General features: G+C 38.4%; 1 protein-coding gene across 1 annotated transcript in view; it reads right to left on the bottom strand.

The window, feature by feature from the left end:
- ABCG1 (ATP binding cassette subfamily G member 1) overlaps positions 1 to 25,977 on the bottom strand; it is a 43,883-nt gene extending 17,906 nt beyond the window's left edge. Inside the window, exon 1 of the mRNA XM_026036176.1 lies at positions 25,743 to 25,977. Coding sequence (XP_025891961.1) covers positions 25,743 to 25,962 — 220 coding nt within the window. The 5' untranslated portion in view covers positions 25,963 to 25,977. The remainder of the gene's footprint in view (positions 1 to 25,742) is intronic.
- Between the last annotated feature and the right edge of the window lie 492 nt (positions 25,978 to 26,469).

Below are 26,469 nucleotides of genomic sequence, written 5' to 3'. Positions count from 1 at the left end.
CTTGAACAGGTCAAAAACTGGCCAAGATGAACTGCCATTAACATCAGCAGGGTTAGCATTTCATTCTCTAGGTCCCACGCACAATGTCACTAACCATGGTGTAAAGTATGCATTACTGTTTGCCTGTATTCTCTGTCTGCCCCACAAAGCTGTTCAAAACAACAGAACATCTCATAGTAACTTTCTACGGTGCCAGTTTCTACTCTGTATGTTTGTTCTGACCCAGACTTCCAGCATATAGGAGTTTCATAATAGTTCATCACAAGTGCCAGGACCAGAATAGTAAACACCACACATATTTATATGGGAGTATAAAGGACGTGGCCAGTCTGAGTGAGATATACTGACAGAGATATAACCTCAAACACAGAATCAGCATCTGAAAATATATTTCCAGAACACATATTTCCAGAACACATGTCATTACCTAGAACGGAAGCCATTCTTCTACATATAACTGCAAGATTGAAAATTGCATCCATTAAAGATACCAAATTATCAAATACCATTTTACAAATGACAAGCAAATTACCTTTTAATTATAAAGTTTTTTTTCCCCTCGTTACCAGCATTTGCTTATACCTCTCTGCTGGATATTTCCATTTCATGTATATTATACACTACTCAAATCAAGAATGGGGCACAACTCTCTGAAACATTTGTCAAACAGTATAAGAACATAATTTAAAAAGAAACAGAAAAAAAAMCACTATCGATTTCAGATCATGATCCCAATCACTGTTATTTCACTGGCTACAAGTTCAAAACCCTCTCTTTTAACTGGAAACACATAAGAAGCCTTTCCATTACAAAGGTTAATTTAGCAAACTAACCACGAGATTTTACACTGCAGCAGTAACATGGTGCCAAGTATAATCCTTTACCAGGAATTAAAGGCTGTAAGTAACTATAGTCTACTGTTTCAGAACATGCAGGCTAATCTTTAACTGAATCAGTTGAGCTAAAGCTTCTATACTGGGCCACATGTCTTTCACGAGAAACAGATTATGCATTTGGAGAAGTTTGTATTCTTGAAATACATGGACTATTTTACATCCACCTGCTGTATATTAGAAACTTCTGATCACCTTCTATCCCAGCTTACTTGTCCCAGCTCATTTTCCTTTGGTCACTAGTCCRTGATCAGTGCAGCAAGGCACTTCATTCCCATGTGGAATTTAATGGAAGACTGTACCTCAGAGAGAATTCACCCTGAAACTGAGCCACATGAGGGGCATTCAGTTCTAGTATAACAGGGGCTGTTTTCCTTATGACTGGAATTACATTAAGACTCCATTTAGTGAAATGGCTTTCAGACATTTCTCTTCAGAATTATTTTCACTTTGAACAGAAAATAGCTTGCATCCTTTTACTCTCTCAGAGTTACTGTGGCTTCATGATCAAAAATGTATTTAGGGGTCTACGTCCATGGGAATCTAATTACTAATTTCAAAAAATACTTTAAATATTAGGCAGTTGTTTAAGTTGGTAATCCACCAACTACTCAAACAACTCCATAGCAACTTTCTCAATACAATGCAAGAAAAAAAAATCAAAACTGAAACAATTTTCAAATAATCCAAAATTTTTATTCTTCTTTTCATTTCACATTAAATTCTAAGAGCTCAACTGCTCCTCCTGAGGAAATGGATTTTGTTTGTTCCTCTGTTAGGATTTCCTATGGAATGCAAAACTCTTGAGTGCTGTGCTAATGCACTAGATCCATAGCCAGAAACACATGACTGGCTTGGACAGCCACTCATTCAGGCAGCGGATTTCCCTTACAGTGTGATTGCAGCACAAAGTCCAYCGCAGCCCCTGGTTTAACAAACTGATCTCAGGTGACCTCTTTATGTGATGCAGATACATGAAGACCTTGTGGCTTGATCACCAAGAGTTGCTTATGGCCTCAGCAGGCTTCTGAGGTGATTTAATTTTATCATTTTCACACAAAAAATATGATTAATCTTAAAGGAAGTAAGCTTCATATTTAGAGAAGGAGAGTAAGAGCATATGCTTAAGAATGTATCTATATAGGAACCAAAAAAAAACCAACCAAACAAACAAAAAAATAGAACTCCTATCCTTACAGAGAATTTCTTCAARTAAATAATATTCTAGGTATACATTAAAATTATACATTCACCCATTCACTTAAATTTCACTCTCAGTAGTAGACTCATTTGCTATTCACAGAAATGTCACAAAGTCATAGCAGTTTCTASGCACTTTAGCCTAATTGTGGATCCATTGATAGGCACACTGATCCCACCTCAGCTCCAGGGAGAGCCCAGGGGGCCTTCCCCCGTTCACTGCAATCAGAGCAGGATTTCCCCTTGCAAATACATCTGAAGTGCTTCTCCTCTATCACAGGCCCTTTGAAGGGAGGGAATAGCTAATGATGCCCTAAAAGCACCACACGCCTGAAATTGTCCACAGATTTCTCAGAAAATTCAATACAGCAAATATGGGACATAAAAAGCTTCAACTTTAGCTCAAGTTTGGCTAAACTATAAACTTCTCAAATCTGAGCCACAAAATAAGCAGGGTTGGCCTCTTTCAAGTCAAGATATCTTAACCAGCTCTACCCATACTTCCTAACTGCAGCCAAGAGCCACACCATCTCTTTATTAAAAAAAAAAAAAAAAAAAAAGGGGGGCTATATTTTATGCCTTTCTGTGCTACTTTTTTGTGCGAGATGGAGTGCCATTAATTGCTGCTCAAAAACACTCTGCTGTAAAAACAGAAGGCACCTTTGGCAAGTAGAAAATTATTAATCGGACTTATTTTAATACCTTCACAAGCAACATACTTTTAAAATAGTAATTTAAATTTAATACACAATTTTGTTCACTTACAGTATCATCAATCAAATGGGTTGATAAATTATGAGGAGAAACCTCAGCATCTTCTTGGCACTATGTACTGACTCTCTTCCATTAAGGAAATGTATTACATTTTCTTAAGTCTAAAATTCAAGGGCTCATCTCTCATCTGACTACCTCTTGTTTAAAACAAAACTATGCTTAAGTCTAGGAACTTTTCCAACACAGAATCTGAGTAAGGGAAACCAGAATCAGACCATACATCCTCATCTTTCCCCTTGAGACATGAGTAGGAATTACTTCTACCATGGAAGAACACTCCTAGCAAATSTAAGACTGTGTTGCTGCCCCTGAGACCCATTATACCCACACATTGATGGCTACAGATGGGTCTCTGGATTATATACTGTGGAATAAGGCAAGCACAAGGGACAAACCGAATAAATGGGCCACATTTCACCAAGGGCAAGTYAGTGATATATGCATTAGAGAAAGAACCCGCAGAAGTCCATCCACGTGTGAAAATAACCTTGTGATATCTTGCAGATACTTCATGTATAGACTCTTTTGAATACTGAACAGCTGGGGAAGGTCAACAGGAAATTTGTATAGAAGCAGAGCATTTCCTTTCCCAATTCCTATTCATTCTCCATAACTCAGTCCTTGTTCTCTATATTGGGAGAGTTGCTGCTGTAGCAAAACATCTACATGCCCACTGATGGAGGCTATGCTGATCTTTCTAAGAAGAGCTACAAGACAACTTGTTTTACACTTGCAGGGCTGGGATAAGTAAGGAATGGAGGTTCCCCTGATGTTCTTGGAGAAGCCTATCCCATATCACAATCCCACACTGTGTGTCTTGTTTTCTTCACACTTTATTTCCTTTATTTCCTCCTGGCCCAAGCAAACATGTTCCCAAACCACAGAAGCGAATAAGCAAAGAATATTGAAAGGCCAGAGCACCCAATTAACCACAGTTAAATATCTCTGATTCATTGTGTGATTTTCTGGAGTGTAGAGTCACGACCACATTTTCAAAGGTAAACATATATAAATATTTGCATGAAAAGAGGTGTAGGTGCCTATTCTTTGCATATAAATAACATAATTGTGCCTTTAAATTAGGTCTTGATGATTTGTAGTTTCATTTTACCACTCAATGATAGATACTCGGTTTGTAAGTGTAAACATATATGAGATAATGTGCAGAGTGACCAGTAGCCGAGGTAGTGGCCAAAATTCTGGGGTTTGGGGTACTCAGAGGATATCATTATGGAACACAACAGAAAATGTTGCCGCTCCTCAAGGGGGTAATCTCTTTTTCTACCCTCTCTCCCCAGTTTCCCCAGAAACTTCTATCACTTTCCCTGAACAGGCTTTCAGGAGTGACCCCATTGTACATGAGATGAGTAAACCAATCCATCTGGAAACCCTCATGGGAAAAGAAACTCAAGGAAATCCTCATGGGAAAGGAAACTCAAGGAGGGCTTGTTTTCAGCTGCATTAGCTGCACGGGRCAGGCAGCAAGACATAATTGGGACAGTTTATGCCATCCAGGAATCCTAATCTTGAAATTCTTATTCTTTGCTGTTCTGAAACAAAAGTAGGATTTATAATTAAATGAATACCTCCTACACAACATTCATTCTGGGCCACTAAAAGCATTTCATGCAGAATTTGACTGCTTGTTTATTTATCTCTATATAAAACAAGAAAAACTAGATTACTTCCAAGTGGTAAGATTAAGATACACTTGGGACTTGCCACCTAAATTAAAGTTAGTTCAAAGCCAATGTGTTTCCATAAAATGACAAGTTATCAAAGATTTTCAGAGAAAAATGCTTTCCGAATATTTCTAATTCTGCTATTAACTGACAAGGGCAGTGTGTTCCTCATTCACAAAATGAGTATAGAATGCTTTCTTTTCAATATTGACGTGGTTCATTAATATTTAAATAAGAGTTTTTCAACTCTTAGATGAGAAATATAATCTGTAGCAAAAGATATTATTCAAATGTTTCAAGCTTAAGATCTTTTGATGGAGATTCTTTCCCAGCTCGCCACTGAGCTCTGACCATCTTAAGTCGAAGACAACTACAGCTATCAATACTTGGGAAGAAAAAGGGACATCTTTTACCTAACCAAAATGTGCGGGACCCAAAGAGCTTTCTTAAAAAAGAGTGAAAAAACATATAGCTAAAATAATAGGACTTCCTATTACATATAGGACCCAAATGTAATCTTTTAGTTGGGAAAAGTGAAAATCACACTGAGAATAACAAATGTGTAACTCTCTATTAAATACAACCTATGGCTTCAATCATCATTTGTGTGTTACAAGTGAAGAAACCTTTAATTGAAGCATTTTTGTACTTAAGTTATAGAATCCAAACATGCATATATTTACTTTCCGTTCACATATCTCTCAGGTACACAGAACAATGCAATTTTCCACTGTTTAAGCTCTGCTTTATGGCAGTTAATGGAATTTACAATTGTAATGYATTCTTGTACCTTGCCTAAGAGAAATAACCTTCGTTATGTAAATGTGTATAAAACAGCAGGCCAAGTACCAAGATATTAGAAAAGGACAGAAAACCTGAGTGATTGATTGAAGAAACCAAATAAAACACTCTTCTGTCAAAGTTCTTTCAAGCTGAAAACTAAGAATCCGTTCCATTCAACCTAAAAATACAATTTATCCTTCATATTTGACCAAAAAAAAAAAAAAAACCCACAAAAAACAAAACCAACCAACCAAACAAACAACCCAATAAACATCCTCTCTGTGTGGAGCACTTAGCAGGTAATTGAAGGTAATTAATTCTATTTCTTTTAAATTTCTATTTTGGGATGGGATACCTAACTCTCTGGATGTGCATCTTTCTGTTAACTATAGAGGGAGCTTAGGACAACAAGCTTAGACTAGACACCGAATTTCTACATGCTGTAACAAATCTCATCCCTCATCAACAATTTGATGGCTGGTTTCTATGTCAGTGACAAAGAAATGTATAGCAAGACTTCATTTTTTATCAGTTTGACTATGGCAGGGAAGTGATGGAGCCACCATCTCTGACTGTTCAAGAAATGTGTACATTAGGCACTTAGGGATGTGTAGATGAGGCATTGTGGTGATGATTTTATGGTTGGACTTAATGATCTTGAAGGTCTTTTCCAACTATAATGACTCCAATTTTATGATCCCTCATCAGCTTGCACAATGGCAGTAATTAAGCACACAAATCACACAAAATCTTTAAGATTGGATTGGCACTTCACATGTTTGAGATGCTTCCTACAAACAACAATAAGGAGAGTATCCTGCCATCATTCTTAATGTACAGTCATACCAGACATTGTGTTTCCACTTCACCATTAGCCTTCAGCACTTATTTCTCGTTCTGGTAACTGTGAACATCTCTATGAATAGTTGCCTCAGGTTATTGATCAGCTCGTCAATACATCATTGGTACATGGCTGAAACTTAACCAGAGATAAGCTTTGGAAGGTCAGATCTTAATTAAAGGCTAAATATTTGAGAATATACTTTTAAAGCAATTTTTGATTTCTCTTTCAAAAGTGAAAAGCCTAATCCACCAAACCCTATGCACTCTACCTACTGTATGCGATATTGTAAAATAAAAAAGAATACATCAATGAGGAGACTCTAGATGAGGAACTGAGCTCTAACCACAAGTAATCTTAAAACTAAACTGCAGAATATAAAGAAACCGGGAAAAAAACCTCTGATTTTATTATTCTTTCAGACTCCTGGGCTAGATATTAAACTTATGCAAGACATGGATCCAATGGTCTACACTGTGGATTCAAATAGGAAATGCCCCAATTAAGTAAAGTTTTCATTCCTTTGACACTTCAAAATAAGGATTGTGTGCACCATGCTCTCTCTCTATTATGCAAGCTGCTCATTGAATTATTTTAGTATCTGAATCCCTTTTGTCTTTAATCAGATATGACAGCCTGTTAGGCAGCAAGCTCTGCAACCCCATAATGTGGAGTTTCAAGGTTTAATGGACTGTGCAACCTCACCCACCTTTTCTAGCTCTGTCACATCTCCTGACTGGACAGTTTCTCCATGAGGTTTGTACAAAGAGCAAGTAGGTGATTTTTATGTACATAGAACTGGACTGTCAAATAACATGAAACTGAACTGCCTGGAGATGGTCACAAAGTTTAGACCTTCCTGAATCACCCCATTCCTCCATCAAGACAGTGGAAAAGAAAGGAGATCAGCAGTGTGATGTGCAGGCCTCACTGCATTGACGACTATCAATTACACCTCCCCACAGTGCTGCAAGATGAGTGTATTTTGAGCCAGTTCCTTTAAATCTAATCTTTTTTTTTTTTTTTTTTTTGGGGGGGGGAGGGCTATGAGTAGCAAAGCCAGAGTATTTAAGTAATCCATCACTGCAACCTGATGTGATAAGAGGCCCAAGTAACAGCTAGACACCTTCTTTGATCCAAAAAAAAACCAAAGAAGAAATATTGACTGAATTAAACCCATTAAAACAGCTGCTCTGAGCCATCCCTTGTTTTCAGAGACTGAACGTCAACCTATCCACTTGTACAAGGACCAGAATAAGGCAACACCTTCCTTATTTCTCTTCCTACATTGTGTTTCCAAGGACATAAGAAGGGCCTTTTAATCACTCACAAAGAGCAAGAAGGGTTAGAACCAGCAGAGGTTCAGTGATGAACACAGCAGGCAACCCAGCTCTGCAGACATCGGGCAAACTCAGAGAATCACGTTGGTTTTGTATAGGTTCCCTTAGGCCGCTCTATAGCAATAGTAGAGCCTTCTGCTAAGCTCTATAGGATGATTACAATTTCGTGGGGGTCTCGTCTGTTAATTTTAAKCAGATTTGGCCACAGGAAGACTCAGCTCTTGCCTATGTCTTTGTTGAATGTTTCTGCCTGAGARAGCTAAAGCCAGTTGTCTTTCATACGCATGCACATGAAGCCATATGCCCGTAACTGAGGATAGGGATTGACAATTAAATGGGTCAATGAACGAAAGTAACCTTCAAACACGAATGCAAATAAGTCTGTACTCTCAACTAGACCTGACGGCTTCAAAAGCAGTATTTACATGCTGAAGCACTTGGAGATCTGGGGCATAGTTTGCACGTTTTCTGCAAAGGAAATAGCTTCCCTAATTTATCTTCAACACTTAGGAAAAACACAAGGAAGAAAAAAAAATACATGATGAATGACGCAGAACTTTGTCTTTCTTAGGAATCTATTGGAAATGTCTTTTCAAAGCAATATCCATAGCCCAATCCCTGTTTGATAATTGCTTTTTTGGTGGCTTTTTTTATTGCCTTTGTTTCTGTTGCTTAAAAGTTCAAGAAAGGTCTTTCCTGACAGAAGAAGAGCCAATAGAGTTTGAAATGAAAGGCTGACACATTGCCTTGAATGACAAAGTAAAGTCACGAGCCTCATACATACATTTAGAAATGAAAGCTGTTTATGTATACCAATCAGGCAGAAGGCAATTTCCTCATAATTGCAGCACCTTTATACCTCCAAGTACAAACAGTATTATTCACAGCCTTACAAGCTGATAAAACCAAGAGGTTCTCCACTATCCCTTCTGTTTTGAAAAAAAAATCAAGTAGGACACATTCTAAAATAGTCCAGCAGCTGTTATGGACTGAATTGACCCTCTTGCCTTCATTTTTAAAATGGATGCAGCYGGGTTACTGTGTATAGGCAGTCAGAAACCCTTCCTACCTTAGGGAAGACCACTTTGACCACGTCATCACCATCTTCTGTGATGACGTCCAGAGTGATCACTTTTCTTTTTTCTTTTTGCTCTCTCCTTTTGCTCTCTCCTTTACCCTTTCCAAGCTCTCCCTACTCACATGCATAGACAAAGAAGGGATGCAGAAAGGGGAAAAATATGAAAGTAAAAGAGCTGGGGAAGTTAGGTGGCATCACTTTTCCCCAAGCTGGGAGTGATGGCAATAGGCCGAAGAGCTTGGTGTGTGAAAAAGGCTTTTCATAATACCTGTGGGTACAGCTTTATCAGAATATCAGCTTTAAATTGCAATGTGATGAAATAGCTCCTGTAAACTGCGTAAGAAAAATCCTACCAAGACTATTTGAAAGAAAAAATGGCTGTCTTTTGAGGTCACGTATATGCTCCCACAGTAATTTTTTTTCCTACTTCCTTACAGACATGGCAAGCCACATTTCTTGGATTTTGACAAATGTTAGAGTCCTAGTTTTTGCATTTTACAAGATACCACAGCATTTTGACCTTTGCAACATTTCACAGTTCACAAGCCAGTTTCAATAATACAAAACATTATATTTGACTCCTAACAAAAAACAGTTTTTCACAGCAATCTTTCCCAACGTCAATGGTGATGACAGTTTTTTTCAAGAGCCTTCTCTGAAGAGCAGGCAACTGCCTAACAGCTYGGCCACCCAACCTTCTAAACAGCCCCTGCATGTTTTTATCCTGCCTCCCTCTCAAACCATATCAAACAGATTTGCATTGCAAATTTCGAGAAGCATTTCCACCTCTTCGCATTTCCACTGCTCTCGCCCCTATTCCATGTTCCACAAACAGATCAGAGAATGCCTAGGGCTTGGAATATCCTTTGCCACACACTCAGAGGTGTTTTAGAGTGTAAATTTGAAACTCAGGTATTACAGCTTTCTTACAGGGCCACTCTGGGCAGAGGTGCTGAATGGAATTTCAACAGCTGTCCTCAAACCTGGGGGAGCTGAATGGGCGAAATGGGGAGTGACATTCAGGAGAACCTCTGAGACTGCAGAAGCTTCAGTAGGATGTCCCAATGCCAGGCACATGCATGCAAGGGGCATACATTCTGGGAAGGCCTTGTTTTCAGAACTTGCCATGCTGATTTTCCCCATTTCACTTCAACAATTTAATGAAACAGAAACACGGGGCAATAYCTTCATTTCATTCTAGTTCTAATCTAATGGCCAATAGCATCTATGATCCTGAATATAAAAATAAAGAAAAACCTKAAATACATGTGGAAATAAACTCTGAATTACCTCCACTTCTTGCATTTAATTTAGAACAGTGTTTCTTCTTGTATATTTACACTAATGAAGTTGCCTAAATTAAAATACTTTTCATTGTTAGCAAACTAAATGTAAAATTCTCTAAACACCACTGAACTAATTATCATCTTCTCAAGCATGTCAGTGCTTAATATGTTACAAACAAAACCCAACTGCACAGTGCGCTGGTGCTTCTGGAATGAAAATGAGTTAGAATAAGCAGCTTTTAGGAGACCGATTTCTGTGTTTTCTGCAATTCAGAACTGCAGAGGTTGCCAGCCTTGTGGGGACTAACATGTACTGACCTACCATAAACTACTAAATTTCCATCTGTTTTAAAAAGCTGCAGCCGACCTACATTTTATATTATGGACTAGCTAGAGCTTATAGGGTAGCTTACACAAAGCTTGGCTCTCGCTGCTAACCATATACACTTAGTAGTTAAATATTTTAGCAGTAATATATTCCAATATATTCTATGTAAAGTTGGGAGTTTTCAAGAGGACTTTTGGGGGGTAAGGCAGGAGGAGGGGCAGGGGGCACATTTCACAGGTGAAATAGAAATAGTTAATAGTTTAACAATAATCAATAGTTTGACAAACACACTCAGATTGTAATATAAATATCATCAAACTGATTACTTTTTCCTTAGCATACTAATTCTAATGTACACATACAATTATTTGAAGCTAAAAAAGAAACCCAAAACAGGCCAATGAACTTTAAAGCCCAATTACAGGGTATGTGAAATGAGGCATCAGATTTGTTAGTCATTTTGGAAAATGGGCTTTTCTAAATTATCTGCAAAATAATCAGAGTCATTTTGGCAAGTCATTTTGGCAAGTCAGAAAGAAAGAACTCCTTTCACAGAAACATGATTTCCATTTCCAGTGTCCATTTTCTTTTTATTCCGCATCAGAGAAAAAAAAAATCGGCCTTGAATTCTGGTGAAGGACCTTTTTTTTCCACTTTTTTTTTTTTTTTTTTTTTTGACAAATCAATAGCATATCACTCCAGAAGCCACTGATCTGGACACTGATACAGAGGTGATCCAAGTCTAAGTCCTTGAGTCAGATTAAGAACTCAACTCGAGTCTCCTAAATTATTCCAATTTGCTGGTCAGCAGATAGACTGGATTTTCTGTCTTGCTAATTAAAAAGCCAGGACTTGACAAATGTAAAAAATTACAGAACCAGAAAAAAATTACAAGGAACAATATATTTCTACCTTAAAACAAAAAAAAACAAAAAAAAAAAAAAAGAGAAATGTACATTAGGAAAAGAAAATTTCCTAATGTACATCCATTATTGGCTTATCAGAAGACCCTCTGTGTCAACAGTCCTTTTATTCATACTTTATATTGACTCCCCAGGAGCACCCATAATTTCTTTTGATTCTTTTTGTCCTTCTCTCAACCCAGTTATCCAGTTATTCAGTGAACAGGAAAGGAGTAAGCTACAGACAATCTTACCTTGGATATTGGCCGACCCAAAATCTGATAGTGAAAGAAGATGCTTCCTCTACAAATCAAAAGCCTATCAACAGAAATCAGTTACATCAACAGCCTGAAGACGGGTGTTCGTCAGTAGTAAGACAGGTTCACATAAACAGTGTTGGCTTTCTTGTACTCTTCTAATTGAATGTCCCTGTAGACCAAATCTAGACATGTTTCCATTTTTTTTCTGCCCAACTGAAGTGACAATGATGTGAATTGCATACATTACCAGAAAACAAAGCTTGATGTATCTCTTGAGATTTCTCTCTTCTCTTACTGCATGACTTTTATATGGCTTCTTTTCCTATATTTAGGATACTTTCTTCTGTGATTTATTTCCATACTACCTATTAACARTTGTACACACAGAAGAAATGAAGGTGAAAGGAATGTCAACTGTGTGCAAATGGAAAAATAAGCAAGCTCGAATATTGTTAGACTTAATTTCAATGCTAGATAAATGGTTCTGATCATTTTGTGTAAGTGGTAAATACACCACTTATGGTTTTTGTTCTTGTTTTTTTCTGTTTGCCAGTAAGTGAGATGTCATTACGATGACAGAACAGAGGCTGCAACAATTTGGAAAATGGCCCAAGCACAGAACACAGTCCTGTCATCAGATCAAAACATTTTGAAAATATTGCTACTTTTTAAAATTTCTGTATGTGCATGTTAAAACTGAGTCACCACTTGATTTCCAATGAAAATCTGAGCAAAATCCAACACAGTACTTTTAACTTCTATTTGTCCCTAACAGATGAATTTCCACTTACATATTTGCAACATCTGTAGAAGTTCTTTGGTGTTTTCAGAATTTTTTTTTTTTTTAACACAGTAGCTTCCACACGCCTTGGTCAGATACATGGACTCACGATCTGAGTGACCACACAAAACATGCTGTTCCAGGGAGGCTCTGGCATGAGTACCAACATATACAGACCCTGAAAAAGGGACCTGTGATTTGTGTAGCAAGAGCACCAGCTATGGTACTTGAACCATTTGGGCATGCTCTGCAACAAGGCAAAGCCAACTGCTGGATGACAGACTCCTTGTGCAGGCCAAGGAATGGTCCAGGCAATTAGGAAGAACTCCAGTCTCCCTCATGTTCCTCCTCCCTCCAACCCATCTGCATTGTGGCCCCACATCCCTGCTAAAAGCCCCTGGTACCTGACAGAAATATAGCATGGGCACTATGAAACCCACAGATTTTCTCCTGAGGGACTGATCCATTAATCAGCAGTAGTTTTGCTGCTGAACCACCAGCCTAGGTCCCACATGGGGGTCATCCAAGATTAGTGGTTCAGGGGGCAGAAGTCTTTTAAAGGCGATGCCCAAGGAGAAGACGCAACTGACTCTGAGCAGATTTATATTTGTCACTCTTACAAAGCTGTAAAGAAAATGGTGTAGGTGGATGGGTGAAGATTGCTCTTCTCAAAGGCTTCCTCCTGAAATTGGTGCCTACGCTCTAATACTGACTAAGCTGCAGGGCTTTGCTTCTGATCTAATTAGATAATGATACTCGATTCAAAAGGAGAGGTTAATCTTGACTTGATCTTCAATCTCCTTTCCCTGTATATGGTTGTAAACACCCTGGAAACATTTGGACTCACTTCTTCCTGAGTGCTTCGGTATCAGCACCTGCAYAGAACAGCCACAGATGCAGATGATGAGGGGAGCTGGAAAGGAAGGGCGCAGGGACACACAGACAATCTTTTAAAATGCACTGGTCAATTCACACAAATTATGGGGTGTATTACTGCCCCACTGCTAGTGTGACTAGCACAGAGGACAACGACAGCCATGCAGCTCTCACCATCTCTGTCCCATTCCCTTTATGTCTATGAAGAAGCTCTGCCAGTTGTCTGATGTATGCAGAGTGGATCCTCCAAAACCAAACTACCACCAGACACTATCTTCATCAGGCCTTTCTCTTCCCCACATTTGAGAAGCTTGGAGAAGAAGATCACAACTGCATGGGAACACCCATTCTCTGCCGAGCTATTGCTGGAAAGCGCCTTCATTTGCAGACCTCAGGTGCTGACCCAGGCACTATCAGTTCTGTCACCACCCTCTCTAGTGCAGGCAAGGGATGTTTCTAATCCTCAAGAAAATCAGCTAGARAAATCAGCCATTAGATCCTCATTCTTTGCTCTGCTCTTTCTGTGACTTTTGCAAACTGAAGTGTATGTTCACATTAGTTAATATTAAACCACAGCATTTTCCATTTGTCCCCCAATACACAGCTTCCTACAGTTCTCTGTCATTGGCAAATCATCACTCAAATAAAGAGAAGCAGAACACAGTTATCTAGGATGGAGCCATCTCCTTTACACCCAGCAGGAAAGTGAAGTGCGATCCCACTTGGATTAATAAAAGGAATTCAGAAAACAATGCTGCGAACATGTGCTTCTGCAGGGAAGAACAATATTCTGCTGCAAACAGAAAGGCAAAGTTGTCTAGACATGTAYGAATTGGACCCATCATTCACATACACAAGGACTATAACCATTCTCCCCTATAACTTCTCAAGAAAGCAGGAACAAACAAATAAAAGCAATCTGATTGCAAGAGACATAACTGRGAAAAGAAAATTACTCAACTTACATAATGCAATAGGTTCCTGTTGAAAAGCATCAGCAAAATGTCTTTTCTTTAAATCATTCTTTATGCCAATAGCACTCAGGCAGATAGAAAAGCTCCCATTTTTTTTGCAGTTATTTTTCCTGCTATTTTAGCTTATTATGCTGTTAGTCTAGTAGCAGCAGACTTGAAGCACTTCTAAGTAACCAATATTCTTTTCATTTAAAAAAATCAGGTTATTACTTCTTTTCTATAATTATATCATATTTTCACTTCTGTAAGTACGTTACCTTCAAAATACTTGTTATAGCTCGCTTTTGTATATAATTTAATGGTGTAGATGCATATATATATAAACACAGTAAAAATGTATACATATACATACACCCTCACATTTACAGGTATTCATACAAATACGTTGGACAAATCTAGACCTATTTATACATCACACAGAACATTAATGTAYATTGCACATATAAAAATAAAGATAATACATATACAGTATGCTCACAGAACAATAGAAGAAGACTTTAGAAGTCTTCATAAGAAGCCAACAGGTTACTGTCTTCACGCTGAAATGGGGGATCTGTACAATGCCCTGAGAAATGCCTATGTGACATGTTGTCTATAGGCACATTTCCACCATATACATCACTGCTGCATTTGTAATACTTACCATCTGGACAGGAGCTGGAACTCAAATCAGGACAAGTTTGGTTAGGTTAAATCTGTGGGCTGTAGGAGGGCGGGCAAAAGAGACAGACTTTGCTTTATCACTGCCATGGTAGTCCAAACTTTGACCCAAAAGTCTGATCCTAAGGCTGTATTGTTTTTCACTCAACAGATAATGTTTCTATATTTAGCACAAAAGACACTAGCTTCTATACTCTCAAAATGCATTTTAAGTATTATACTGCATTTAAAAGTGAAGTATCCCTTAGATGGTAGGCCATATTCTTCCCCGAGCAAGCTTTATATATTTCAGTGATTTTACATCATGGTGAATTTGGTCCAAATGCTCTACCATAAGTCAAAACTCCTGGCATATTATCAAGTAGCTATTATTTGGATAAACTCTAATATGCCACTGATATGATTACAAAATTCRTCTGGCCTTGTACTTTTAAAAGCATATATTATGGGCAAAATCTCAGGTTGTCTCCCAAATTATTTTTATTTACTGCAGGATATACACCACTTATTGTCCTAGTTCACTTTGCTCAGGAGGTTTATTTCCTTATTTATTTAACACTTGTCAATATGAAACAAACACAGAGCAGTACAATGCTGCACCCTTGTCCTATATGAGAATGCTGTCTTTATTTTTTTAATTTTTATAATGTACATGCAGAGTATTTAGAATACATGAGATTCAGAAGCCTAATACTTACTCTTCTTTGTGGAAGATAAAGTGGAAGTAAGTATACTTACACTAAGTATACTTAAGTAAGTATACTTATACTAAGTATAAAGTATACTTTGTGGAAGTAAGTATAGTAAGTGGTATTACACATATCATGGAGTTTCACATTTATTCAGTGGCCCCAGGTGTTACAGTATTACCGGACAAGACACACTCACTCTCCCCAAACACACAGTCTTACCATGATCTCAGAGTTCAGGGACTCGTGACTACTTCAGGTAAAATACTTCTCCTTGAGGTTTTTACATCATTACTTTCCCAGACAGGAAATCAAATAGGCAGCCTTCTTCAGGAATGCTTGTCAAACTCTTCTGACTATTTTTAATATAGCAACTCACACCCATCGTCATAATTCAGGCTTAAAGACAGCGGAATCTGATTTATTCTCATTACAAATGGCAGCAACTCTATTCCCTGTTTGCAGTTATTCACAACTTGCCCGAAATCTTCACATGTCAGGGTGAAAATGTGCAGGTGTTAGTTCCAATTCAATGATGATTTAAATCATGGGGAAACTTTCCATTGACTTCAACAAGTYATTGACGAGGCACAGTACTTCATCTATTTTTAAACAGGACATTTAGCAAAATGAAATTTGACAAACAGGTAAAAAGCTGTCTTTGTTTGGTTACATGATTAAAAGCTAATCACACTGAACACAAAAACCCATCTGAGAATTTGAGGAATTGACAGTAGCCTCATTGGGGCAAACGGTGCTTGATGAACCAGCCACTCCAGAGGCTCTTGAAGGAGATGGATGGGCCCTTGGAGGAAAACCTGCCAAGATGTGCCAATGGGAACCCTGCTCCCAGAGAGTCATGCAAACCAGATGGGCAACAGCATTTATTGTGCCATGCAGGGGCTTCAAACAGGATTTTGGAATTGTGAAAATATTTATTATAAAGAATTAYGGAGAATTATCACATGATGTTTAAGGGAAGGTCCAAAGGTGTGGAAAGGTAGAGGTTGATAGCTGGTTGATAGCTGGATCTGTAAACACAAAACCATAGTTGCCAAGTACCTACRGGGCTGGGCCAGGAGGAGTCCCCCAAAGGCCAGAAGCCCACCACATTTATCAGTAATAAACTTACATTAAAATCTTTATGATTAGAAATTCTCGCAAACTTCTCATGGACAACATACAGTTCTAATTAAAAAAAAAAAAAAAAAAAAGAAGAAGAAAAAAGAAGTTGAAATCTGACCCAACTGGTTTTCAGAAAGATCTGCAGTCAGCTGTCTGTGTGTTTAACATCTACTTACTGTCAATTTATTCCTCTGGGATAAATTCTCCTTCAAATAATGCTGCAAGATTCAAGGTCAAAAGCCAAACTCAGATGATCAGATTTCCTCAGATCAGTTATGCATATCAGCACCCCTCCACACTTTTCCTTGCCTTTCTGATGCTCAGATTGCTCTGATGGCAGCAGGTGAGGTGCCCAAACCCAGGCAGACACCTGCAGCTTTCAATTTGATGACACTCAAATAGTTTTTTTAAATAGTCTTTGGAGACAAGGCAGAGGTATCATTTATCTAGGAGCTTGGCTATTGGGTTATTCCATTTTCTCTTCTCTATGTAGCAGATGTACTCCAATTATAAACAACATTTGCTATTATTCTAAACATCCAAAGCAGGAAGAAGTATGATCTTACACAAAAGATGTAGGCTGTAGATATTAGATGAGAGGCAGATGGCAAATTATCTTGTAAAGCCAAGGTCTCTGCCATTTATTTTTCTTTGGAACAGACATGTAATGAATAACGAACAAACAAACAAGTAGTTAACTCCGTTTGACTCTTATGTAATTCCACATACTTCTTTGCATCRAGGGTTTGGACTACCGCATCACTAAACTCTCTAGAGAATTAGGAGTCTTTAGAGTGCATCTGTTTCTGCCATTACAATCAACAAAGTCTAAAGGAACTGTAAATGAAAACAGAAACCTGACAGTGACAATAAATACCAGTCTGGAAATTCCAGTGGTATTCTACTGCTTCCAGTGCTTGGAATAATAATCCAGTGCTTGTGTCTTGACTAAAGAGATACTGCAATATAAGATTTCAGTCATGCCATTCTCTAGATGGAATTATTTTATCCTCATTTTACAAGTAATTACCTACCACTAGTCTTTCTGTATTTTCTACTACCTCTAACATACTCTGTATCAAATATTCATTCTAAAATCTTCTTTACTAAGACAGAAAGGATCCAAAGGCCAAATTAAATGTAACCATCTGCATTAAAGCATTCACGAGGGGGTCATTTTCAAGCATTTGTATCACCAATGGGATATTCCAACATACCTCCTGAAAATTAAGTTCAGGAATAAATGAAATATCTAAAAACAATTAAATGTAGAAAATTATGGTGATTTAAATATTTACGGAAAATAATTAGAGTTTCTTGCCTTCCGTGCAGGTACTGTGAAGTTTTTCCATCTCATTTAAAATGGTGTTTTGGGAATTAAAATATTGAAGAATTGGTTGAAAAGTGCAATAATCCCTCCATTCCATAGTTCTTCCAGTATGATCTGCAGGGATTTGGGAACTTAGTTTTTCCATCTACTAATCAATCTAGGCTTTCAAACCAAGAAAAAGATAACGATGTAACTACCTGATACAACTTGTCCCTCAGCTTGATGAGGACATCTCTTCCAATCCTAGATGCTAATCTTAGATGTTCTTGCAAGTTATTTTTATCCTAGAAGACTGAATTCCCCATTTAGTACAATCTAAGCAAGAACTGATGTTTTTGYCATTCCTCCCACCTACAGTATTAAGGGGAAACACATACTTTTAGGTTCAAACTCTGGAAGCCTGCAAAGTATGCAGGCAATCACAGCCACTATCATCTCATCTTCTTACTATTCCTGTTGGGCTATCTTTGGGGAGTAATACTTAAAAAAAGGCATTTTATTTTTCCTCTTATATGGATGTTATTACAATCATGGGTATGTTTCAACAAGGTCTCTTATTRAAATTCCTACAGAAATTAATCTAACACAAAGAAAGAAGGAAGGTTCTCACATAAACAAGCAAGCAGATAAAGCAACRAGAAACAAAGAGCAGGAGTCAGTGGTCAATGAATGGGGCAAAGTCACCCTGATACTCAAGAGACCTGTACTGGGCTATACGTTGCTCACCTTACTCCTAAATGATTTAAGAATTAGTGAGGAAACAGTAGGAACAGTAAAAGTCTACTTTGTTTCAGAAAACTGTGAAACAGTTTTAAGACAGAAATCTTTAAAATTTGCCTTAAATCTTAAGGGCATTTTGAGATTGACCACCAATGCTTCATTTTTCAATGCTCTCATTTTTAATCTCAATCAGTTCACTCCAGTGTGTCAAGCTATCATGTGAATTCTCCTTGAAATCTGTTTTCTAACAGAAGAAAAATATATCCTTCAGTTTTATGGGTGCAGCTGTACATTACTACACAGCTGGGTTTACCCAATCAGGGTCTGTTACTTTTGTGCAGAACCATGTTCTCAGAAGCCCGTCTTCCCAAAGTGAGTCAGTTTAGCTAGAAGAACAATGCTACAGGGAAGTGTAAAGAAAATCACCTAGAGAATACAACTAAACTGTGTAATCTCGAATTCCCTAAGAACAAAAGCCCTACCTTAGTAAGCATGTAATTTCAGACCCCATGGACTTCCTAAGGCATATTTCAAGATGACATTTAAAAACACAAACAAGAAATGGACTCTGAAAGCATTTTTATTCTTAGGTTAGCTTCTATTCTTGGTTGCTTTGGTGATTTTTCTTCCCTTTTATTGAGATTAAGGGGAATCCTGATAAACCATTATTATAATGAAATCTTACAAATACAAAATGACTCGGACTTAAATTTCTTTCAGACTTTGGACTCACCTTCAGACTCTAGAGCAGGTTCTACTTGGAAATACCATCACATGAAAAAAGTAAACCTATATGCTAACAAGTGGTTTGGCCTGCCACTACCCACATAGAACAGCTGTGTGTCACCGCTTAAGACGGTGACTATATCCCTACCATTTCAACATCTCGTGGAAGGAATGAGTGCAGATGAGCAGAGGAGACCAGTGAGGAATGAGTGCAGATGAGCAGAGGAGACCAGTGCATTTCATCAGATCCCATTTAGGATACAGAGAGCTCCCTCAGACATAGGGAGCTACTGCCAGCCCTCAAAACATGCTGACCGTGAGCTGGAAATAGCGGAGAACATTCCTGGGGCTCCAAACAAGTCATCACCTCCACAGCCATCACCACTTCTCTAGCATGTTAGTTCCGAGATACTCTAGCAGGTTGCTCTCCAAAACTTCCTTGGCCATGAGCTTTTACAACAGCTATAAAATTTATTGCATGAAAATATTGGCAAGAGTGGAAATGCAGCCAGGTCATGGTCTTGCTTCATTTTAATATACAATATCATGAAAAGCAGGAAGAACGAATATATATTCTACTCACACAGAGACTCAGGGACCAAGTCTCACTGAGTCTAACTCACACATTTCTAAAAAAAAAAAAAAAAAAAAAAGCAGTAAACAGGAACTATTAATTCTACATGAAAAAAAAACCCTACTTATTTAGATGGAACTACTCCTCAAAATTAAGTTCATACCCATCTGAAGAAAGAGTTGAAGAATCAAATTCAGGGGCTGAACAAAATCTCAGAGACTACCTCTGTTTTGCACAACCCATGCAAGGTAATGCTAGGAATCATTATGCATCACATAATTTATCATTATATAACAATTAATACAGCCATAATTTACTCCAGTGACAGTGATTTTCCAGTGTATTTACGCCTTGAGACAYTTGAAGTGTTAAAAGAAAAACTGCACAGCTGTTATCAAGCTTGAAATGTGAATGTAGAAATTCTTATGTTAAAAAATGATATGCCATTTTCACCAATTCTACTAAAATTTTAAGTTGCTGAAAAAGAATCCATAAAATGGCTCATCCAAAACCTTTTGCTGGTGTCACAGTTCATTTTACTCAGCCTGGCTTGCTTAATCCTTCTTTCTAACATGTGTGCATATTGCTTCGCATACATTCTGCTCTCCAAAATGAAAACACTCTCAGACAAAGCAGGCTAAAATGCACAGAAACAATACACTCCATCTGTTGGGGAAAAGCAAAAAAAAAAAAAAAGAAAAAAAAAAGGAAAAAAAAATCCTCTCTCACTGAGGGGGTTTCAACGCTTCCCGTTCGACATCTTTTCCTCTCATCTTAGCAACAGCGCCGGGAGCAGCCAACCAGGACGGGCTCCCCGGAGCCGGAGCATCGGAGCCGAGGTTACTGCCGTGCATTGACCGCCAGTACCCGCAGCCAGGCAGCCCGTGCATGCGGCACCTCTACCGCAGTGCACCTGCTGGGGATGAGGACAGGCTTTTTCCGACGCTGCTGGCAAGGATTAGCAAATAATTTAGGGCAAATCCTTCCCTCCCCCCTGCCCAGCTCCCTCTCTCCCTGTCATTTGGGTCCTCAGATCTTGCGAGGAGGGTGGGAGCTCTGAAATGAAGTCATGCCCAAGAAGGAGGAACTCAGTGCAGAGAAACGAGTGCGTCCAAGCACGTGTGTCTGAACGAATCTGTTACAGACCATCAAAGCCAGTCTGCAAAACCCAGCTTGTTTAAAGCTGTCTGAACGACCTGACAGCATGTTATGCCTCCATCCTATTTAGAGATCAGTATTACCATAACCTTGCATCCGAAATGTAGGTGGCTACCTGTCCAAACCACTCTTATCTCAGGTGGTGACGGGCGCTTCCTGCTTTTCAAGAATGTCATGCCACCTGCCAAAGATTCTGCATCTCCCCAACATTTCCTATAAGGCCACGCAGCAAAAACGCTGTCCTTCATTCCTCTCCTTTCCAGGCAAGCTTCGTCTGCTGTTTAATGTGCTCAATCTCCAAGTCACAAAGCAATCATCTTGTGGGAAAAAAAAAAGAAAAAAAAAACCAAAAAAAGAAAAGTGAGGACCTCTCTGTTCGTGCTTCCACTGTTTTCACAGGGTCTGAGCTATTAGAGCAACTCCAAAATCAGTATCCAATTATGACATTTTCTGCTAAGCATGAATTTCAGTATTGCTACTAATCACCTCCACAGAGCAGTGGGTCACATCCTTTCTGGCTGGGGCCAACTCCCTGCGAGGTTACTAAAGATCAAACCTTTCCAGAACTTATATTCAAACTCTGTACAAATGACTCATTACAGATCTCAAATTAACAATGGAGAATTTTCCAACTAAAATGTTGCCTAATTAACTGTGCATACACACTAGAAAACCACACGTACACATATACTAGAATAAAAGAACCCTCCAAGTTGCTGAAGAGTTCTGAAAGCCATTTTAAAAAAACACTTTCTTCATGGACTCACTTAAGTTATATAGGAATGGACAGTTATAGTGCCATTGGATCCTATGCTGTGCCAAAGATACCTAGAAAGAAAGAGATAAAAGGCCTTTGGTGTGCATATAGAATCAAACAATATTCATTCTCAAGCTCTGTGAATACTGTTTTTACTTGCTTAGGGAACCTGTACTTGATCTAACAGAGGACTCTGCTCTTTCTCTTCCTCTCTAAGTCAGCTGGCTCCATGGTCCTAAAAGGAAGGAGAACTTCTGCTCTCAAATTAAGCTGCAGTGCTTCACCATGGTGCAAAGTTTCATTTTTCTGCCTCTTCTAGTTCATCCTAATCTTACAACACATTCTGTCTTCAAAGGCAATCCTGGAGCTCGCTTAAGCCAATCTAGCATYTTGCTGATCTGCAGGAGACCACTGGCACATGCTTGAGCAAAGACCGGACTTGCACCCTGAGGCACACATGCACTGCTGGAGGTTCCTGAAGTCTTGCCCCCACAAGAGCACTTTCTAAGTCACTTTTTTAAATTGGAAAAAAAAAAAAATAGCTCATTCTACCTGAATGAGATGAAAAATTGCCTAAAACCTTTATGGCAAAAGTGACTAAGTGATTTGGACTCTTGAAAATTTACTTCTGTAGCCTTTTCCAAATTTCCATRCTGAAGAAAAATTCCTACTGAATCGGTCAAAGATAGTTTGCCTTATCAAGGACTCACTTGCCAGATTCATTCCCTTTTAATACCATCAGGTTCAAGAGGAATTAAACCATGAATGAATTAAGACCAGAGTCATACCAGTCTTTGTCATGAATATGATAAAACCTCATTAAAATGAGTGGAACAGGCTGTTTGTAGCAAGCAACATTTACCATATAATTGTGAGAATGAAATTCACCTCCCTTATCTTCAAGATGAAAGTGAGTTTTAATAGGTACATTAGAGATGTTAAGGCTGAGACACGAATGAAAAAATCTTATTTAAAAACTACTATGGCTTATTTAGCTTCTTTGTTGTTGACAAGAAATGCAAATTCACATTCTTCCTGATTTTAATGAAAATTAAATGATGTTAGATACCATACGAGTTTCACGTTTGAACAATAAGGCTAAGTACAGAACACAATGGCAGCATTACTAATTATTCCTTCTTTTGTTAATTTAGAACTTAACCTTAACATTGTTCTGTAATAGCATGCTTACTGAGAGGAGTAGGCTTTTTTGTTGTTGTTGCTGATGGTGTTTATTTGAGTTCCTCTCCAAAAGGTTGGCACAAATTGTGTTAGTGAAGAAACTATATTCCTTCATGCACTTACTGAAAGGTTTTAACTAATTCATTACAGCCATGGCAAAAGATACAGAAATAGCAGATTTTTCTGACCTCAGTATCAGAATAGAAACAGCATTTATTTAAAAAGCACCTTCTCATAACAGCATCCATTATGCATTATTCCACAATCAGCATCAAAGAAGAATATGAACTGAGAGACATGTTCCATTTTTTTCTTTTTCTTTCATCATTTCATTTATTGCATTTATGTTATATTTCATTTAATTGTTTTTTTAAGAACCCATTGCAATTCCTAGACTGGAGTTGGTACCTTCAAGAGCAAGTCTGTTGTTCAAAAGTGAATTTAAATGCTTCACACCATGACAGYTAAGAGATCCTTTTACATAGGAAACCCCCAAGAAGTGCCACCGACATTTGGAACATTTCTCATCAAAGGAAAATGATGACTAGCATTAGACTAAGTCAGCTGTGCCTTTGCCCAGGCAAATCTTGTAAATCAAAGGACAGAGAATTCACACTTTCTCTGGTTACCTGTTCAATAGCTACACCACCTTCCTGATGAAGAGGTTTGCTCTTGTTATATGAGCTGGCCCTACTGAGAAAAGTTTGGTTCCATTATCTTTATAACTGTTCTTTCAATAGTTGTAAGCCACTATCAGATCACCACATAGCCTCCTCTTCACTAAGACAAACAAGTCCATCTCTCACAACAAGTCATCATCCCTCCCTCAAAGGCTTCCTATTAACTCTCTGCCAGACTCTTTCCAGTTTAACATCACCTTAGTTGAACTGGGGGGACCAAAATTTCATACAGTATTCATGACGTGGTCTCACCAATGTTGAGTAGAGAAGGATAATAACTTCTCTCTAATCTGCTGGCCACATCCAAATGAAGATTATATAGTTTACTGATGTGCAATCACATACAGCCACATTTTGGCTTGTATTCAGCTTGGCATTCACTGTAATCCCCAAGACCCTTTTTTAGACCCTTGGCTAACAGAAGAGCATCAAGACCTCCTGGCAGATGACACCTCACTGGCCTCTGAGGCTGTCCTCAGCAATTCAAGGAAAGGGAGATGGTACAAGACCAGGTGAGGATTAGAAAATATCAATTCCTGCTCGGAGATAACTCCCCTGTCCCAATAAAGTTCATCTTTCAAAACCCACCGCAGTGACCACAGTCAGTCATGCCCTAGAGCTAAATGCCACAGCTGGTCATTTTCAACAGCACGACATTCTGTCAGGTTTTTTTTTGAGTCAATATATTCACAGACATGTCAACAAGCACAGACAGAGGTTTTGGGTCTAGAATCCTTTGATCATTTTTGGCTGATAGAAACAGATCCAAACAAAAACTGCAAGTTTTTAAATCTTGCATCAGACACTGGCACAGGTCCATTTCTTGGAGAAAAGAAAACTTCAAAATGTGAGTTTATTTCAATAATAAAAGAATAATTTTGAATGTATGAAAGTTGCTGCCAAAACAAGATATTCTTTAACAAACAGCATAGCTACAAAATTTTTAATAAATAATCAAAAGATAGCAAGTATGCACACATAGAGTTTTGATGCTAAAACATTAAGACCTTGAGCTTGTGTACCCTTCAACAAACGAATAACTATACGTATAGACTACCATAGACATAGTAGCCCATCTTCAGTTGCAGCTCCAATGTTATTATACCATACAAGTCTAGACTATAAAAGCCCTGGTGTTGTGATGAATTTCCAGATAGCAGCAACATACTTTGTGAACAATCTCAACTGGAATCTAAAAGTCATTGGATTTACAGGCTCAAGGTGAGTGCAGGCATTAAGTATGGCTCCACTAAGCAGCATGTTGGCAGGGTCTTATCTCTTAGAAAATAACTAAAGCACACGATCATACCAGTTGACATTACTAAGGGAGAATTCCTCAAGGAAGAGCAATTATGTCTTTTAATACACAAAGTTCTCCTTAAGAGTTCAATATTTTCTCTTAGGCTTCATTTCACTAGCTGAAATTTACACAACGACCTGTTTTTTCTTCCAAATAAACAACTAGCATGACACATGCACACACATAGCAAACATATATGCAAAAGTAACAAACAAACAAAAAAAATCCCACATTTTTTTTTACCACCTCCATCCCCTCCTTTGAAATACTGCATGCTCCATCACCCCAGATGGAAGATCACAGGACACAGATATATCTGGCTGCGCAACAGTGCTATGTTTACTTTAGACATTTTAGAGCTGGGATGCAAAAACAAACTACTGTATCAACCAGGCCCGGCCAATATATCCATCTACAGTATCTCTCTGAGTGCAGCGGGCCATAGCCTTGAACCAGGCCTCAAGGAAGCAACCACGTGCCTGTTGGGGGACAGTGGGAATCTTCACACAACTGAGAAAAGGTTGCCTTGTCTTCTGCTTCCAGAGCAGACACAAATACCACTGGTTTTTGACCCAGTCCTGGGACAGGCTCCTCATGCTGTCTTCATCCATTACTTATTTTCAGTCTTTGTTGTTTATTTTTCATTTAGAGGAACTATTTTTTTTCATATTCTGAGGAGTTTATCTGGTGTAACAAGAATGCACACAAGCAGCAACTGAGAAGACATGTTCCCTTTACCAGCTTTACTCGCCATCCACAACAGACTCATTCCACTTATCATGACCATGTACCTGCGCAGATGATAACATTTGTATGTTAGCTAAAACGTTAAATTTTACTTACCCTTCTTCCTCCACCATGGCCCTTCCTGGATAGAGTATGACAGTTCTTTAAATTCAATGTTCACAGCTGGTCTGCGGGGTAGGTAGGAGAAGCGATGAGCTTCTGTCAGAGCGTTGTCCAACTTTTTTAAGTGACCATTCATCAGTCGAACATCTTGGTTATCTGTGCCGTTTGAGACCACTTCATCCACTGAAACACACACTGACTTTGGCTCAGCCATGGTTGAGGCAGAATGGCTGGTATTCTGGAGAGAAAAAGTTAAAGAAAGAACAAACATCACAGACTTTTGTTGAGGAATACATTTCAAATCTTTTTGCATCAGACTAAGTATTTAATAACATATGGATCCTTCAAAGTAATGTGCTGAAATGTGAAGAGAGAAGAAATAAAACCATCTTTTGTTTGTTCTGCTTGTCTCTTGACAAAGAGATAAAGAGCTACTGCTCAGAGCACACTAAAGCCACTTCCTTTAGCACCAGCTTTCCTTTGAAGGGTATACACAACACATTAGAATCTTACTTCAAAGCAGAACACATCTTGCATCAGGTGAGTACAATATTTCTAAGTACAGTTCCCATTATGCTGTGTGCAGCTTCTCATGCACTGACAGAATTTTAGTTGCTTTGATTCCAGGACTTATATTTGGACTGAGCTGAAAGTGGAAGGGAGCTAGTAGAACCATCATTTCAGAGATATTCCAAAAGACAGATGTTCAAAAAAAAAAAAA

The sequence above is a fragment of the Nothoprocta perdicaria genome, unplaced genomic scaffold, assembly GCF_003342845.1.
Source record: "Nothoprocta perdicaria isolate Ctin4 unplaced genomic scaffold, notPer1 scaffold_171, whole genome shotgun sequence".
In the NCBI taxonomy this organism is placed as follows: Eukaryota; Metazoa; Chordata; class Aves; order Tinamiformes; family Tinamidae; genus Nothoprocta; species Nothoprocta perdicaria.
This window is presented reverse-complemented; position numbering and strand designations above follow the sequence as displayed.